General features: G+C 43.4%; 1 protein-coding gene and 1 pseudogene across 2 annotated transcripts; one reads left to right on the forward strand and one right to left on the reverse strand.

Annotated features, from left to right (window-relative positions):
- Window positions 1–3228: 3228 nt before the first annotated feature.
- On the reverse strand, window positions 3229–3385 carry LOC119626877 (small nucleolar RNA SNORA48; annotated as a pseudogene).
- Window positions 3386–6601: 3216 nt separating this feature from the next.
- TRIM40 (tripartite motif containing 40) lies at window positions 6602–18202 on the forward strand. Of its 2 annotated transcripts, XM_038005632.2 has the most exons (6): window positions 6602–6651; window positions 7191–7840; window positions 15323–15418; window positions 15989–16213; window positions 16688–16710; window positions 16904–18202. In XM_038005632.2, exons 2-6 carry the CDS (start codon window positions 7496–7498, stop codon window positions 17157–17159), a joined length of 945 nt encoding a protein of 314 aa, XP_037861560.1. In that variant the 5' UTR covers window positions 6602–6651; window positions 7191–7495; the 3' UTR covers window positions 17160–18202. The 2 variants fall into 2 exon arrangements, with proteins under 2 accessions (XP_037861560.1, XP_037861561.1); XM_038005633.2 differs by lacking the exon at window positions 6602–6651 and having other exon boundaries at window positions 7001–7840; window positions 16076–16213.
- The last annotated feature ends 480 nt before the right edge of the window (window positions 18203–18682 follow it).

Below are 18682 nucleotides of genomic sequence, written 5' to 3' on the forward strand. Positions count from 1 at the left end.
TGTTACTTCCGCAATTTTTTTTTTTTTTTTTTTTTTTTTGAGGCAGAGTCTCACTCTGTTGCTCAGGCAGGAGTGCAGTGGTGAGATCTCCGCTCACTGCAAGCTCCTCCTCCCCGGTTCACACCATTCTTCTGTCTCAGTCTCCCAAGTAGCTGGGACTACAGGCACCCGCCACCACGCCTGGCTAATTTTTTTTTTTTTTTGTATTTTTAGTAGAGACGGGCTTTCACCATGTTCGCCAGGATGGTCTCAATCTCCTGACCTGGTGATCCACTCGCCTCGGCCTCCCAAAGTGCTGGAATTACAGGCGTGAGCCACCGCGCCCGGCCTACTTTTGCAAAGTTTACAAAACACTTAGCATGACCATATTGAACACATTGCTTGGAATTCCAGGGTCTGGAATTCCAGGGTCTTGGAAAGGGCCAGTGCAAGGGATGGACTTAATGGCAGAGCTTCCTCTGCACACTTCACGACTGCAACAGGATTGTCCCTGAAGTCTCTCCACTGGGGTCCCACTTCAGGCTGTCTTACTGTCTGTCTCACCAAACATCACTCTCTGCATTTGCTTACCCCTTTTTAATTTTTCCCTGTGCCTCAGTTTGGAGTTGGAAGCTCATAAATTCCCCTATTACAGGGAAGTGGCTGATTGTGTAACCCTATCCTTTTGTTGAAATAGGTGTGTCCAGTTAAGTGTTTACCATAAGCCAGCCCCTCATACGCATTCCACTTTGGGGTGGATTCATTGCTTTCTACAACCTCGCCATCTAAAATGTCCACACTGGTCCATCTGGCTGTGCTTCTCACGAGCAGCTGTTTTGTAGGGCTTGAAATAAGGATTCCTTAACAACCAGACTTTGGTAACCACCATTGTATTAATACTGTCTGCTTCTACGAGTTAACTTTTTTACACTCCGAGTATAAGTGAGGTCATGCTGTATTGGAGGTTGTTTCCTCCACGCCATTGGGTGGAATTCAGAGGTTTCCACCAATAACTTGTTGCTTTCACCAGCAGCTCCCAAGGGCTCTGCTGAGTCCCCCATGCCTCCTGAATCTCAGATCTTGAACCCCTGCTCCTCCCCAACCCTGTTTTTCTGAGAACTGCATCATCAAACATAGAGCATAGCACCTTTCCTGTGATTTCTCTAAATTTCCTTTCACTCAAGTCACTGTGCATGACAGATTGACTGCTTGTTTCCTGGAAGTCTAGGGATAAAAGGTATTGAGTGCTGGGTTACAGGACAGGTTTCATCAGAGGACACAATCTCAGAGCAGACAACTTAAGGTCCAATATTAGTCATTTCCTTTCTTAAACATTCCTTCGCTATTTCTGCCCAAGACATTTCTCACTGGTAAACTTTCCTCCTTGGTCGCCTGCCTTCTGCAGCCCCGCAGGCTCTGTCTCTCTCCTGGGCCACCCCTCTTCCTCTTACACAGTTTTATGTTCCCCTTCCCTTCTCTCTCCTTCCATCTCCAATCTACATATTTCATGACTAGCTTTTCACAGCCAGATGTTTCTTGCCCTGAGGAATTACGTCACCAGTTTTTAGTCCACCATTTAAAAAAAGAAGTATCCCAGTGCCCTGGAGTCTTGGCAACAATGCTCCAACTTCCGGAGGTGAAGAGAAGCGGTGTCCTGTCTTGAAAGACAGCGCCACCTACTGCCCACCAAGAGACCGCTGCCGAAAACAACTGAATGACCCTATCCATTGCCGGTTCTGGGGAGGGTGGCAGATAATCCAGGCAAGAATAATTAGAAGGTACATTGAACTTGAGGTGGTGATGGAATATTTAAGAATGCACAGAAGTTTAAACTCAATAGGGATATCAATACTAGGATGGCATCGGGCCTCAGGGAGGTTACAGGATCCGCATAGTGCTAACAACTGTGCATCGGTACAATGGGAATCTGAATCCGGCCACTCTGCCTGTGAAGTCCACGTAGCTCCACCTCGCTGCACTAGATCTCCTTTTATGAATGATCAAATAAGTGAGAGGGAACCCGGGAGCCAGTGGAGAGGAGAATTTTAAGGAGGGGCCGCTGATGATCTAACGTTTGAGTCATCAGTTTGGATGTGAACTGAGAAAATATCGCTGGGATTTGAGTTTAGGACTTAGTTGGAGACCCTTAGAGAGTGGTTTAAGGTGCCCAGCCGTGGGCTAGGCATAGGAGAGTATGGAAAGACAGAAAGACATAGTCCTATCCCTCATGGAGCTAAATATGAGCCAAAGCCAGGGAAGTTGGCAAAAATGAAATGGTAATAAATGGGACAGTGAGTTAGGAAAGAGAGATCCATGTAGAACCTGCAGGCCCCTCTGACACCTTTGTGCAAATTAGGATGGATCCGTTCACTTCCTTGGGGCCATTGCTGCTCTGAGCCAGAGCCCACAGCTTGGCAAGCAACCTGTGGGTTAGGTCTCAGCCCCCATTAATCAGAATGAAGACTGACTTGTTACGAAAGTTTCATTCAGGAAACTGGGACTTGAGCTGGGCTTCCACTGATGTGAAGGGTTTGGAGCAGCTGTGAGAAAGAGGTAGGAGGTAGGTCTTTTCTGCTGGGAAATGTCAAAACAGAGGCAATTAAGAGTCATAGAGGAGAGAGAGAAGACAAAAATCACCTGACTCTTGGCTCCGGTATTTTTAAAGCAGGAGAAACTCGATAAGATCACTCCTTTAAAACAGTTACTGAGCACCTAATATATTCAAGGAGCTATGCTGAATAGGCTGACTCAGGGAAATAAGGACACTGACACTTGCGCATTAGTTTGTAGTTTATGAAGCACATCCATTTCCGGCTATGACATTTCGTCCACTTTCCTGTAAAGGAGGCGGAAGTTGTGGCTGTCCCTGAACATGAAGCTACAAATCTCCACAATTAGGACCATAATCCAGATTCTTTGTCTAGTCCAGAATTCCTTTCATTCTCACCATCCTCTTCTTAAACATTTTTAAATGTAGGTAATTGTTTCGATAGATGGCACACTTACTGGCTCAAAATTTTTAAAACACAGGGAAAAGTCTCCCTCTTGCCCCGGGTTTCCAGACATCTAGTTTCTCTCTCCAGAAACAACCTTTACTAGTTTATTGATGTATTCTTCCAGAGATGTTCTTTGCATAAAAAGCAAATAAGAATGTATTTATTCTTCCCCAATCTGTGCAAATAACGGCATATTGTACACACTGTTCTGTACCTTATTTTAAATTTAATTTTGTTTTTTAAAATCAGTAATCTATGTGTCCAAAGCATAAACCAGGCATGGGCATAGACCAGAAGCCAAGCTGGGATAAACAAGGGGTTGCTTTGTTCCTGGCTGACATGAGATGGGCACCATCAAGCTTTTTTTTTTTTTTTAGACAGAGTCTGGCTCTGTTGCCCAGGCTGGAGTTCAGTGGCATGATCTCTGCTCACTGCAAGCTCCGCCTCCCGGGTTCACGCCATTCTCCTGCTTTAGCCTCCTGAGTAGCTGGGACTACAGGCGCCGGCCACCACACCCAGCTAATTTCTGTATTTTTCGTGCAGACGGGGTTTCACCGTGTTAGCCAGGATGGTCTCAATCTCCTGACCTCATGATCCACCCGCCTCGGCCTCCCAAAGTATTGGGATTACAGGCGTGAGCCACCATGTCTGGCCAAGCTTTTTTTTTTTAATGTATCAATTTATGTTGGAGATTATTCCAACAGCAAAAGTTCCCTTCCGCACCCCACCCGCTACTAATGGCTGCACAGTGTTCTATTGTGTGAATGTAGCCAGTTTATTTAACTTAACTTCCATTGATGAACATTTGGTTTGTTTCTAAAATTTGAAGCAAATGTTTCTAAAACATTGATGCAATGTGTATATGCATATATCATTTCACATATGCATGAGTATATATGTAAAATTTCTAACATCAGAATTGCTGGCTCAAAGAGAATGTACACTTGTAATCTTGGAGGAAATTCTCAAATCCCTACTCCTCTAAAGGAGGAGTACTAATTGGCCTTCCCATCAGCAGTATATGGGAGTGCCTATTTCCTCACACACTTACCAACACTGTGTTACCAAACGTTTGGATTTCTGTCAATCTGATAGGGAAAAATAGTATGCCAGTGTTATTTTAATTTGTATTTTCTCCATGAGAGTGAGACTGAGTATCTTTTAATATACTTTAGAGACATTTGGTAATTTTTTTTCTATGAAATGTCTGCTGAGATACCTCTGCCCAATTTTCTTATTGGTGGTTGATAAATTCTTATTTGTAAGAGCTCTATGTAAAAGGTAATTAGCCCTCTGATTTTGATGGTAGTTATAAATATTTTTCTTCTTTCATTTGTATTTGGTCATTTGTCTCTTGACATTGCACTTAAGGTTTTTTTCCCCCGTGCAAGTCTTTTTTAATGTGGCTGAATTTATCTTTCTTTCCTTTTATGGTTTCTACATTTGAAACATTCTCAAGCTACTACTGCTAGTTAAACACAGCGGATTTCTGCGTTCAAGTTGCTCAATAAGCCAGTAGGAAAATCAAGAAAAGTACCTAAGTAACTAGTAGAAGTTACTATATGATCAATACTGTAAGTTGGTACAAAGAGCTATTTCTTCATCTGTCTATTCATACATCTAATTATCTATCTGTCCATCTGTCCACTAATCTATCCATTTATCAAACTTTTACTGAATTCTTTCTAAGAACAAGAAAAGGTAGATATAGAGAGATGACATTTTATGGTAATGAAGCCCATGGGCTGGGATGAGAGAAACCCAGATCTGAATCCTAGCTCTGTGTTTACACCACTGTGGCCTTGGGCAGGTTACTTAATCTGTCCATATTTTTGTTTCTTGTATTATTTCATGAGATATGACAGGAACGTAGATTGTGGAGGGGTCAAGGATTGAAGGTTAAAAAACAGATGTTGCCGGAAATGGCTTAGGAAGAGAACTATAAGTGAGTACAATGCCTAGATTTGTCATTTCAGGTGATGAAATCTGAATCCTGACAAGGTCAAGAGAGTGGCACTAGGGTGGGTGGCAAAAACAAAGGTCACTGGTTGTGAGTAGGACAACGAACTGAAAGGCCTTGGTGTTAAATGATCATGTACATAGTCTTTGAAATCACCAGGATCATGGTGATTTCACAGCCAGATGAAGGGCAAAGTCTGGGAGGATCCTGAGCACAGGAGCTTCTGTCCTGGGTGGAGTGTGGGATGTGCCACCTTCCCAGTGTGTGGATGCGCTCACCAACCTGGAATCTCTCCAAACCTCTTTGTTTAGGGTCTTACAGAGGTTCTATTATGTAGGTATGATTGATCAAATCACTGGCTGTTGGTGATTAACTCAGCCCCTGGGCTCCCCTCCCCACAGGTCAGAGATGAGACTGAAAGTTCAACCGGCCAGGTGTGGTGGCTCACGCCTGTAATCCCAGCATTTTGGGAGGGCAAGGCAGGCAGATCACCTGAGGTCAGGAGTTCGAGACCAGCCTGGCCAACATGGTGAAACTCCGTCTCTACTAAAAATATAAAATATTAGTTGGGCATAGTGGTGTGCACCTGTAATCCCAGCTACTCAGGAGGCTGAGGCAGGAGAATTGCTTGAACCTGGAAGGCAGAGGTTTCGGTGAGCTGAGATAGTGCCATTGCACTCTAGCTTGGACAACAAGAGTGAAACTCTGCCTCAAAAAAAAAAAGAAAGAAAGTTCCCACCCTCTAATCACACGGTTCTTCTGCCAACCAGCCCCCATTCTTCCTCCAAGAGTCCTCATTAGCATAAACTCTGGTATGGTTGAAAAGGACTTATTATGAATAATAAAAGATACATTCATTGGAACATAACTGTGTGGTAAGTTGAGGTGCATATGGAATTAGGATGATTCAACTTAAAATATTTGACTTTACAATGGGTTTACTGGGGTATTGAATACACTTTCACCTTGCAATATTTCTGACTTCAGTGAATTCATTGGGACGTAACCCCATCATAAGTTAAGGATCACCTGTTCAATGGTTTTAGGAGCTCTGTGCCAAGACTAATTTTATATATATATACACACACACATACACACACACACACACACACACACACACATATATATATATATAAAATCACACAACCCACAGCAAACAGTGGCAAAGTGGGATTGAGGGAGGAGGCTCTGAAATGAGGTTTTCCACAAGCATCTTGAACCCTTAAAAGTTTCAAGTGACAGCCCTTGTTAGTGGCACCCCTTGGGGACTCCCTCAAACTCAATGCCAAGACTAGCCTGACTGGAGGGAACTTAGACAATGGGGTGGGCAGTTAATGTTCCAGCATCTTGAGTGAGTGCCATTGTTCTGTGACACCTGGATCCTGGGGTTTCATAAGCTGGGGTTCTAGGATGTCCATTCTTAGTTGAGTCTCAGTTCCTGTCACATCGACGTCAAAGGCCCAAGACCTTCCTCCTCCCTGTAAGCAAACAAGCCACGCCCTGCACCAAAGTCCGTCTCACCTTCCAGCTACCCTAGGTAATTTTCCTGGTAATTCAGTGTTTCTAGGAAAGCGTGTCTTTCCACCCCCCGCCCTGAGATCTACTGACATGTGAACACGTATGACTGGCACGATTTAAGAACCACTCACCTGCTGGCCATCTCTCCAGGTCTGCAGCCAGAGAAAATGATCTGAAATTGTAGCAGGAGAAATTGAGGTAGGATACTAAGAAAGATTTTCAGGAGTGGGTCTAGGCAAGAGGTGCAGCATGAGGGAATGAGAGTGAATCCCCAGTATCTAAGGGAAGTGGCAAGTGGTGGGGGACTTCCTTCTTTGGGTCATCTTTGGTGGTGATTTGACAGGAAGGAACAAAGTGGCTTCAAACATATAAGTTTCTGGTCTGTTCTGTGTCCTGTTTTCTTTCTCATTCTTTCAGTGTGGAATCTGTATGACCCTGGGAGGGATGCTGGTTGGGAGAATGACCAGCTGATGGAGATGCTGCTGTAATGATTGGTGTTAATAATGGGCAGCAGTGAGCCACCTGGTGTGACAGTGTAGGAGAAAACAGTCCAAACTCCCGCCAAACTCTCTCTACTGATGGCAAATCAGCGGAGACTCACATTGTAAATTTATCGTGGTCTGGCTTTTGGCTATGATAGTGACACCTTGCCCTTTTAATTTGGGCCCGTAAAAATATTCATTGAAAGCTCTCAAGAGGAAAACAGAATTGGTTATTGAATCACTTGCTTCCTCTAGGTGTATGAAAAATAATTTCAAGTTTAATAAATACAAGGAAACCGCAGGGTCCATGTCAAAGCTGATGAGCTATTTCTGAAACTCGTGCAGAATTGTGGTTTGTGTGGTCTATGTCACGGCACCCTTGATGGAGAGCGGGCAATTGCCTGAACTTGGAGGCTGTGTCCTGTCCTCCAGGCTGCTACAGGGCTGCCTCCTTCCGGCTGGGCCTTCTTATCTGGGACTGTTGAGGGCGACAGGCCTTCCGAAGACCAGTGAAGAAGGAGGCCCTGTAGACAAGAGGCTGACAGGGTAGGAATAAGGCCATGATACCTTTGCATAAGGACAACCAGGAGGAGGGTGTCTGCCCCATCTGCCAGGAGAGCCTGAAGGAGGCCGTGAGCACCAACTGCGGACATCTCTTCTGTCGAGTGTGCCTGACACAGCACGTGGAGAAGGCCTCAGCCTCCGGGGTCTTCTGCTGCCCCCTCTGCCGGAAGCCCTGTTCTGAGGAGGTGCTGGGGACAGGCTATATCTGCCCCAACCACCAGAAGAGGGTGTGCAGATTCTGTGAGGAGAGCAGACTTCTTCTATGTGTGGAATGCCTGGTGTCCCCTGAACACGTGTCTCATCATGAACTGACCATAGAAAATGCCCTCAGCCACTACAAGGTAAGCCTGGGTCACTGCAGCCAGGCCCTGCTCCCACCTCCCTGACGTACTGCATCCTACATGTTCATCATGCCTGGCACCTCAGAGTAGCTCAACAATGGACACCTCTCTTTGTTTCTTCTGCTTCATCCTGTTTTGGACCCTTGTCTTTGCTTCTGTGTATATTTTGAGGCTGCTGTTTCAGTGCGTTAACGTGAGTCTGTCTAAAAGAGGATACTGTCACTGTGATGTCAGAGTCCCCGTCTGCTCATCTGTAGAATGGAGTAATTGCACTAACTAATGCAAAACCCTTTCAGGACTAAGACTGTGTGAATTCCTGGTTGATAGTACTAGAAACTTGGCTAGAAACGTAATCAGGTTTTATATAAACTAGTAATTATCCTGCAAATATATTAAAACCTGAAAGTTAGTACATAATTTTTTTCTCTCTTTCTCTTCCTTCTGCATTTGTCTTTCTTCCCTTTTCCTTTCTTTGCTATGGCAATTATTTTATCTTATTCTGTTAAATTTTCTATCATAAAAGTTACCTGATGTAGGTAATACATTCAGAAAGCACTGAAAGGTATAAAGTCAAGACTAAAAACTTGTCTTCCTTTCTCCCTCCGTTCATAGTCCTCAGAGGTATATTGTTCGATTTTTGTACATCCTTCCAAAAAATGTGTTTGTGAATGCACTCTTACACACACATGCGCGCGCTCTCTCTCTTTCAAAGGATTCTCTCTGTATTTTTTTTCTGTAACCCATTTTTATTATCTAAAAGTATGACTTGAACATTTTCTCATCAGCATATATAGATCTTCTGAATTATTTTCAACAACTGTGTGATATTGAATTCTATGAATGTACCATAAATTGGTAGACATTGGATTATTTTCAAGCTATTGTTTTGTTTTAGGATTACACAGAATGTTCTAATGAATATCCTTCAACAGATATATAGGAGGACCTAGAATATCCAAGATATATTTTGGTGAAAGCGTAAGGTAGAAATCTAACTTTAGTTTTTCCAAGTTATAATCAATTTGTCCGATCACCATTTATTGAATGATTCATATAGTTTCCCCATTGATTTGAATGCCAATGTCGTAATATACCACATATGCATATTTTCTTGCATATTTCCTTGATTCTCTGTTCTGTTCTATTCTGTCTATGCTTGCCTATAAGCCAAGGTATTTTAGAGATTTTATCTTTACCATATATTTCAATGTCAGGTATTTTGATAGAATCCTCACAATACTCTTATTTTTCAGAATTTGTGCAGATGTTTGTATATCTTTATTTTGTCAATTAGCTTTAGAATTATTTTTATCAACCTTTTCCCTGACCCCAATCCAGTTAGTATTTGACTGGACAACTGACAATATTTTCACATGGCATCCTTCTATCCAATAGTGAAGGCTGAATTTCCAAACCTGAGGCAGCTTTGAGATACTTGACTTTCGGAGAACATATTATGATGCAGAACGAGAAAGTGGGGAGTCCAGATTTAAAGTAACTATGGAAAGGTAGAGAAATAATTCAGAAAGCCAGAGGCAAAGTTCTACTTGGTTGTAATATCATTCCCTCTAGGTGCAGTGTCCACAGGAGAGTGGGGAGGGATTTCTCACCTGCCGATGAAGCAGCATAAGATGGAGAAATTTATTTCCTCAATAAGTGATTTATTCAGTTCTGTACTTTGTGTTAGATGTCATGCTAGGCATTGTAGGAAGTACAAAGATGATTCATAATTTTTGCTTCAAATCTGTCTTTAAATAATGACAAGAAACCTAAAACAAATAAATAACAATGACACTTGTTCATTAAGTAAAAACTTAATAAGTTCCTGCTGTGTGTGAGAAACTGCAATATGTGTTAGAAATCAATGAAGACAGATGCCATTCCTTCTGCCAGGAGTTTGCAGTTTAGTAAGGGAGACACAAACAAGTAATCAAAGAACTGTAAACTTTTGTTTTGTTTTGTTTTGTTTTGTTTTGAGACAGAGTCTCACTCTGTCACCCAGGTTGGAGTGCAGTGGCGTGATCTTGGCTCACTGCAACCTCCACCTTCTGGGTTCAAGCAATTCTCTGCCTCAGCCTCCTGAGTAGCTGGGATTACAAGCGCCCGCCACCATGCCCAACTAATTTTTGTATTTGTAGAAATGGGCTTTCCCCATCTTGGCCGGGGTGGTCTTGAACTACTGACCTTGTCATCCATCTGCCTCAGCCTCCCAAAAGAACTGTAACTTTTCATTAGTTAGGAAGAAAATAAACAAGGGTCTGGGATGAACAGTAATTGGTGGCCCATGTCCATTTGGTCAGTGAGGGCCTCATGGAGGAAGTGACCTTGAAGCTGAGGGCTGGCAGAAGAGAAATCAACCTGTGCAAAGACGGGGGGTAGGGAGTGCATGCAGATGCCCACACCTGATAAGTCTTGTTATATGTGAAGAATTTATCATTAAAGTTTGAATCAACAGGACTTACTGATAGATTAGAAGTGGTTCTTTGTTAGAAAAAAACAACCCCATCAAAAAGTGGGTGAAGGATATGAACAGATACTTCTCAAAAGAAGACATTTATGTGGCCAACAAACATATGAAAAAAGCTCATCACCACTGGTCATTACAGAAATGTACATCAAAACCACAATGAGATACAATTTCATGCCAGTTAGAATGGCGATCATTAAAAAGTCAGGAAACAAATTCTGGAGATGAAGTGGAGAAATAGGAATGCTTTTACACTGTTGGTGGGAGTGTAAATTAGTTCAACCATTGTGGAATACAGTGTGGCGATTCTTCAAGGACCTAGAACCAGAAATACCATTTGACCTAGCAATCCCATTACTGGGTATATACCCAAAGGATTATAAAATATTCTACTATAAAAACACATGCACACGTATGTTTATTGTGGCACAGTTCACAATAGCAAAGACTTGGAACCAACCCAAATGCCCATCAGTGATAGACTGGATAATGAAAATATGGCACATATACACCATGGAATACTATGCAGCCATAAAAACAGATGAGTTCATGTCCTTTGCAGGGACATGGATGAAGCTGGAAACCATCATTCTCAGCAAACTAACACAAGAACAGAAAACCAAACCCCACATGTTCTCACTCATATGTGGGAGCTGAACAATGAGAACACATGGACACAGGGAGGGGAACATCACACACCAGGGCCTGTCAGGCTGTCAGGGCATGGGGGGTAAGGGAAGGATAGCATACACACACACACGCACACACACACACACACACACATATATATATATGGGTTAAAGGAAAGAGGAAGGTCAAAGATGACTTCATGAGTTTCTGGCTTGAGAAACTGAATGGATGATGTGAAAGATAAGAACTTGGTAGAACAGGTTTGAATGCAACACCAAGAGTTTCATTCAAGACAAGTTGAGTCCAAGTTGAGATACATCAAAATAGGATCTTACATAGGCAGCTGGATCACAGATTTAGATCTCCAGAGTCATATTCCTAGAACCTAGAACAAAGATCCATCAGGACAAAGACAATATTTAAATCCAAGGAAAGTACACACGGTGGCTCACACCTGTAATCCCAGCACTTTGGGAAGCCAAAGTGGGAGGATCGCTTGAGCCCAGGAGTTCAAGACCAGCACGCTTAGGCAACACAGTGAGACACTATCTCTAGAACAACAACAACAAAGTGAAATTAATAGGATTTAAAAAAAAGAATGTGGTCAGGAGATCGAGACCATCCTGGCTAACACGGTGAAACCCCATCTCTACTAAAAATACAAAAAACTAGCCGGGCGAGGTGGCGGGCGCCTGTAGTCCCAGCTACTCGGGAGGCTGAGGCGGGAGAATGGTGTAAACCTGGGAGGCGGAGCTTGCAGTGAGCTGAGATCCGGCCACTGCACTCCAGCCCGGGTGACAGAGCGAGACTCCGTCTCAAAAAAAAAAAAAAAAAAAAGAATGTGACAATTTGGGGCTGGGTGCAGTGGCTCACGCCTGTAGTCCCAGCTACTTGGAAGGCTGAGGTGGGAGGATTGCTTATATTTTTGGGCAAAATTTTAGAAATTTATATTTAAATTGGCTCTATTCTTTTTCATAATATAATCTCCATGTCTTAAATACACAGAAATTTGTTTGATAAGAGTGTGCTGCTCTGTTTTATTTTTAAAGATTTATTAATTCCTGGCTTACTTGGAATTTCATGTAGTATGTTGTATGAAGGATGACTCTAGGTTAATTTTTCTTTATTCTGGTATCTAGTTGTTCCCAAAATATTGATATGATAGTGAATCTTTTCCACATTTATGTGTTGTTTCTCACTTGACATCAATTGTGTTCTTCTGATGGGCTGCTTTTTTTACTCTAGTACATTGATTATTCTTCCTGTTATTATTATGGTTTTGATATATGTTACTTTATGGTTTACTTTTAAATCTAACAGCATTTTTGCCATTTAATAATTTTTATTATCTGATATTTTTGCTGTCATTTAAGATGAGTGCTTTTTTACAATGTTTCTAAATTTTATAGAGCATTCCATAAGATTTTAATGATTATTGCATTAAATTTGTTGATTACTTTAAGAATCATGACTTTTGGGGGTTTAGTTAGTCTTCTCAACTAGTACCCAGATATATCACTAACAGTTTTCCACTATGTATCTGAATCAGATATTAAATTGTCTTTACTTAAACCTCATGTGCCCTGACTCTTATTGAGGATAGCTATGTATTTTATAACGTTATTTTTTTTGACAATCTTTACTTGTAGATTCAAATGAGGTTCTTTGCTGAGCTCATGTGTTTACTCATATATTTTTTAAAAATTTTCTGACATTTTCTAGGTCATAATCATGTGAGTGATGTTGTTTTTAATCCACATTTTTGGACACAGTTCTGTAAGGAGCATGCATTTTGAAAGCTGTTAATTTTTCTTTTTTTCTTTCTTTTTTTTTTTTTTTTAAGTATCAGGGATAGGTACTTCTTGTCTGTTAACCACTTTTCTTTTGTACCAACATTGTGTTAGCAAGTTGTTTTAGAACAAATTTAATGCCCTTTTTTGTCAGATTTTAAAAATTTAATATTATTTAATCTGAAAGTCTGACAGAATTTTAAAATACTCGTTTAGACAAAACATGTCTTCGACTATTTTCTAGATTTCAACTTGTCTTTTTTCCTCTAAGGAATATTTTGGTAGGTGAAAGTGTACAGAATTTGACATTTCAATTCTAATGAGTGTCTTATTTATATGATATGCACCCATTAAATATTTTAATGCAAAAATTGGTGAAACAGTATTTTTTAGAAACAGAGGACTTTACCTTACTCATTTCGAATATTATAAACAATATGTCTGTATTATCTTCAGTTGTTCTATGCCTTTATCTTTATTGCTGTTGTCTTTGCCATTTACACAGTGTCTGTAGTCGGGTTTATTAAATTTTAAACTGCCAGATGATAGGACTGTGGCTTTTTGAACTGGACCTTGATAGGCCTGACTTTGGCAGGCAGAAAAATAAAGCGTTCCTGACAAAGGGAAGTAAAAGATAGGCCATGAGGAGGTGTGGCTGCACGGGTGTGTTCAGGAAGCAGAAAGCAATGTTGTGGGCTGGTGAAGAGAGTTGAGAGCAAGCAGAGAGAGAATCCCGGACAATATCAACTGGGGCTGGGTCCTGGGGCACCTTGGATGCTGGGTGAAGGAGTTTGGGCTTATCTTTGTTGCTGAGAAGCCATTTTGAAAGAAGAATAACATCAACAAAGGTGAAATATGACAGATTTCAAGCTGAATGGCAGGCAGAATGGCAGTCCCAGTGTCAGAAACACTAAGGTCAAGAGGAGTGGACTGCAGAAGAGGGTGGGGAACTGGGCAGCATGTTTGAATCTACCGTATTGATTCTGAGCTGCCAACAGGGCAGTAGGCAGTACTTAGCTCTCACTTGAAAGCATGAGATGGACTGCTAGGAAGAAATATTTGGTTTTGGAATTGTAAGATCTGAAGCCTTCAGAAAGGAAAGCTAAGGACGTAGTTTGAGATAGAAAAGGGTTGAAGAGCCAACTTCAAGGCTCCTTTTCACAGGAAAAATGAAGACGCAAAGAAGCAGTGGCAAAAGGCACAGATCTAGGAAGGATGGGGTGGAGAGGAGGTGCAGAAAGGCACCTGCGGATTTCATGGCTGGAAATCGCAGGTGACCCTGGAGAGAGATGCTTCAAAGGAGTGATGAGAAACAAGGCGGCTGGCTGAGGAATGACGACAGTGAGGAGGTGAAGATAGCAACACCAAACAACTTGACTGTGAGGGCAGAAAGTGAGTAGATGCAAGGGGTGGAGGCTATTCGTGCTCTTCAGGACCTGAACTCTTGTGCTCACACAAACAATTCCACACCAACCCAGCCTGTCACCTTCTTCAGCGAGACTCATGAGCGACATCCATGGTGCCCATTTATTACCTCCCACTCCTATGACTTTTTTATTTCCTCTCTGCTGGGAAATGCCTTCGGGTAACACCCAGTGACATGACACATTTTTAGTATCTTCGTGGTGACATCACTGTCTTCTCTGCTTACTGCAGCTTTCTGTTTGCCAAATGCCCTTGCTGACCCCTCACACACACAGTCCTTTGACCTTGATTTCACCAGCAAAGTCTCAGGCCCGAAAGAAGTTTCAGTTGTCTTCACCATCCCTTGACTTCTACCTGCACATCTCCAAAATCTCCTCAAAAAAGATTTTTTAAAAAAAATCTGAAGTGGGAAATATTTAGTGAAACACACACTTTTCAGCTAATAGCGCATCCTGATCTTTCGTTCACAAATCTCTTCTCGTTTTGTTTTCCATTTTATCATCCACCCTCCAACCGCCCCCCTGAACCATGGGCAGCCATTTAAAGCATTTGTTGTTATTTTTGCTTCTCTTTTAGGTCATCAAAAACCTGAAAGCAAAACTTTTTTAGAAACTCAAATCATTCATTATCTCCATAGCTTCAAGGACACAGTGACCCATCCAGATACTGATTTAAGATTGAGAGAGAAGGCACTGCCTGCCTGGGCTATGGGTTTGCACCTAGTAAGGGGCTCTATCTTGTCACTCATCCTAGTGAGGACCAGGGAGCAGTGGTAGCAGAGGCTTGCTATCTCCTCTTTAAGGCAATTCTCTCCAGACTGGCTTCATTTGTTAATGTAAAATAGTAGAGTGCTAGAAGACCGTCATATAACTTTTATACGTTGAGAGAAAGCACCCTGAAGTCAAGTAGGAATTGTTCTGTTGCTATCTGTTATTTTTCTGTAGTTCTAAGACTGTAAAAAAATTACCCATTACTATTTTCCCCCATCATTATCCAATAAATAACCTCTCAAGTTCCCTACTCCAACCATGACGCTCTAAAAACATTTCTTTGTAGGCAGAATTTTACATTACTTTCATCCTGAGATCAGGACCCCTACTGTGTTCCACTGACTCCTCCCGGTGCCCCCCTCACTCCCAGTCTGACAAGCGGGTGTGTCTGTGTCTTTAGGAACGACTCAACCGCCGGAGCAGGAAGCTCAGAAAGGACATTGTGGAACTTCAGCGACTCACGGCTCAGGAGGAGAAGAAACTGCAGGCTCTGCAGGTGGGTCTTTCAGGTTCCCGGGAAGAACTCCCTGGAGTGTTCTCAGGGGCCCTTACTTAACTGTTCTGGACATCTGTCTGTCCCTGGAAAAGCCTGGTGTGGGCAGATAGTCGTGGAGGCTGAAAACCTGGATTTTGGCCTTGGTGTCAAAGTTTGCTGGCTGAGTGACCTACACAAGTTAAGCCCTCTGATCTTTATGCGACTTATATGCTAAATGAGAACCAATCCTACTCTGCCTGGCTCACAGTAAGGATCAAAGGAGACCAGTGTCTCGTCAATTGAAAATTACTACACAAGCAATAGGCCTCCGTTTCTGTCTCTGACAATCTACCTTTCTATTCCTCTTGGTCACGTGGCATCTGTAGATATTCAGAGAGTGAGGTGGAAAGGGGAGGTGTCCCTGCTTTTATGAGAATCACAGCTGCTTCTGCAATACCTGTGACACACAGAGGCAACATCATGAGGGGAAGAGGATTGAGGAATCCCCTTTCCTGCTCAGACATTCAGAGGCTGTGAATGGCCAGGAGGGAGCCACCTGACACTGAGTCTTAGGGAGCCCCTTTCCTGTAGTTTCAGGTAGACCATGGGAACCACAGGCTGGAGGCTGGGCTGGAGAGCCAGCACCAAACCAGGGAACAGCTGGATGCCCTCCCTCAGCAGTGGCTGGGCCAGCTGGAGGCCATGCCAGCAGAAGTGGCCAGAATCCTTGACATCTCCAGGGCAGTAACACAGCTCAGCAGCCTGGTCATTGATCTGGAGAGGACGGCCAAGGAATTAGACACCAACACACTGAAGGTGCATACCCTGAGGCTTCCCCCAAGGGCTGGGTTTCTCCCCATAGTAGGCAGCCCATCTGCATCACCCTTCTGGGAGGTGTGAGAGGGAGGAGCCAGTGTGATGTGTGGTGAGCTGTGGTAGGCATGGCTTGTTCCAGGCTACAGAGTGCTGTCTGGGAGGTGTAAGAGGGAGGGGCCAGTGTGATAAGCGTGAGCTGTGGTGGGCGTGGCTTGTTCCAGGCTACAGAGTGCTGTCTGGGAGGTGTAAGAGGGAGGGGCCGGTGTGATATGTGGTGAGCTGTGGTAGACGTGGCTTGTTCCAGGCTACAGAGTGCTGCTGCAGCAGAATGGACACAGAAGAGGGGTGTTGCTATGTTCCCCCAGTTCTCAAGGTGGCACCCCAGAGTGGCCTCCAAGAGTGAATTGGGAAAGGAATTTGGAGGTGATAGGAACCTGAGAACCAATTATGATTCTCGCTTTTTCTCTCTTCTAGAATGCTGGTGACTTACTGAACAGGTATGAGCTGTCCCTTCTTCTTTCCCACATGTGCATATAAACCCACACATCACAGACATGCACAGGGTCTTCGTCACGGTCAAGGAGACCCACTGCTCCATTAGCTTTTGTGTCTGCATGCTACATGGCCAATGGAAGAGTCAATGAAATACATGAATACTTATTAATCTATGAAGGATTTCTTTGTTTCTAGGAGCACTCCACAGAAATTAGAGATTATTTATCCCCAGTTGGAGAAAAGAGTCAATGAATTGCTTCTTCAGCCATCCTCAGAAGCTCTGACCTGTTCATCCCTGGGACACCTCACTTCACGCTCACCTCAGCCTCCTCTCTCTCCTTTCTCCAACCTGTCCAGGCCCCCATTAGATCTACCCAGTGCATCTTCAGGCTTGCCAGCTCCTGAACATGTCCCCATTTCTTCATGCCCACCATCATCACCTGATGCCTGACCCTCTGACTCTTGGACAATGGTCAGCCCCCTTCTAGGACAGGCTCATGCTTGGGGCTGCCACTGTGGAGGTCGGGGCCCATGGTCTCCAGGACCATTTGTGAAATCTCCATTTTGCCTGTGAACTGACAGTAGTGCCCATCTCTCATAATCTCATTAAAATAGGATCCTCCAGGCCTCTGAATGGCCTGAGCTCATCAGCAGTGACGCCACCTCACATATGGAGCCCAACTGAGCTCCTGCAATACTTGTTGTCTGCACCACTCACCTGGCACTTATTTATGATTGTTGTGGAAGATAGTCTCAAAGACGGCCTCCCTTCGTGATCCTCACCTCTTAGAATTAATGCCCTTGTTCGGTCCCCTTCCCTTGAGTGTAAGTGGGATCTGTGACTCACTTCAAATCAATAGAATAAGGCAAAAGTGATAGGGTGTCACTCCGGCAACTGTGTTGCATTGTATAGAACTCCTCCTTGCTGGCCTGCCCATTTAGAGCCCCTTCTAGGAGCCAAGAGCAGTCTCCAGCCTCCAGCCAACAAGCAGAGGCCCTCAGTCTTATGGCTGCAAGAACCTGAATTCTGCCAACAACCTGAGTGAGCTTGGAAGCAGATTCTTCCCCAGCTGAGCCGGTTGAGAACCCAGTCCAGCCAACACCTTGATTATAGTCTTGTGAGTACCTAAGCTGAGGACCCAGTGAAGATGTGCCAGAATTTCTCACCCACAGAAATGGTGAGACAAAATGTGTGTGTGTGTGTGTCTGTTTTTTTGTTTTTTGTTTTTTGAGATGGAGTCTCGCTCTGTGGCCCAGGCTGAAGTGCAGTGGCACGATGTTGGCTCACTGCAACCTCTGTCTCCCAGGTTCAAGCAATTCTTCTATCTCAGCCTCCCTAGCAGTTGGGATTGTAGGCGCCTGCCACCACACCCAGCTAATCTTTTGTGTTTTGGGTAGAGACGGGGTTTCACCATGTTGGCCAGGCTGGCCTTGAATTTCTGACCTCAGGTGATCCGCCCACCTTGGCCTCCCAAAATGCTGGGATTACAGGCGTGAGCCCCTGCCCCTTGCCGTGTGTTGTTTTAAGGCAGTAAATTTGTGGTAATTTTTATGGAGTAATGGATAATGAATACAATTGTATATTAGTCATTTTTGTATAAGCCTCACTTCTTTGGGTGAGCAGGCATCATACTCTGTCTGTGTCCTCATGTCTAGAACAGAGTCTGGCTCATAATTGGTGTCCAATAACATTTTAAATGTATGTATAAATGAATTAATAAGAAAGCATAAAGGCTCTTCTCAATCCTCTGATTAAAAGGAGTCATCAATTACCTTTTGCTCAGTATTTATTGAGCCCTTGCCAAAGTAGTCAATACCATACTGAGAGGTATAAGGAATAAAACATGGCCACAAGAATAAAACAAGCCACGTATTGGTGCAAAGAGTGAAAGCTACAGAGTCAGACTTGAGTTTAGGTCTGGGTCCTGACACCTAACGCCTCTGTAACCTTGGGCAAATTACTTAGCCTCTCTG

Source organism: Chlorocebus sabaeus, chromosome 17 (assembly GCF_047675955.1).
Source record: "Chlorocebus sabaeus isolate Y175 chromosome 17, mChlSab1.0.hap1, whole genome shotgun sequence".
NCBI lineage: Eukaryota > Metazoa > Chordata > Mammalia > Primates > Cercopithecidae > Chlorocebus > Chlorocebus sabaeus.

Coding starts and splice junctions, on each gene's coding strand:
- TRIM40 (XM_038005632.2), top strand. CDS start 7,496: ATGATACCTTTGCATAAGGACAACCAGGAGGAGGGTGTCTGCCCCATC. Junction 7,841..15,322: donor ATGCCCTCAGCCACTACAAG/GTAAGCCTGGGT, acceptor CTGTGTCTTTAG/GAACGACTCAACCGCCGGAG. Junction 15,419..15,988: donor AGAAACTGCAGGCTCTGCAG/GTGGGTCTTTCA, acceptor CCTTTCCTGTAG/TTTCAGGTAGACCATGGGAA.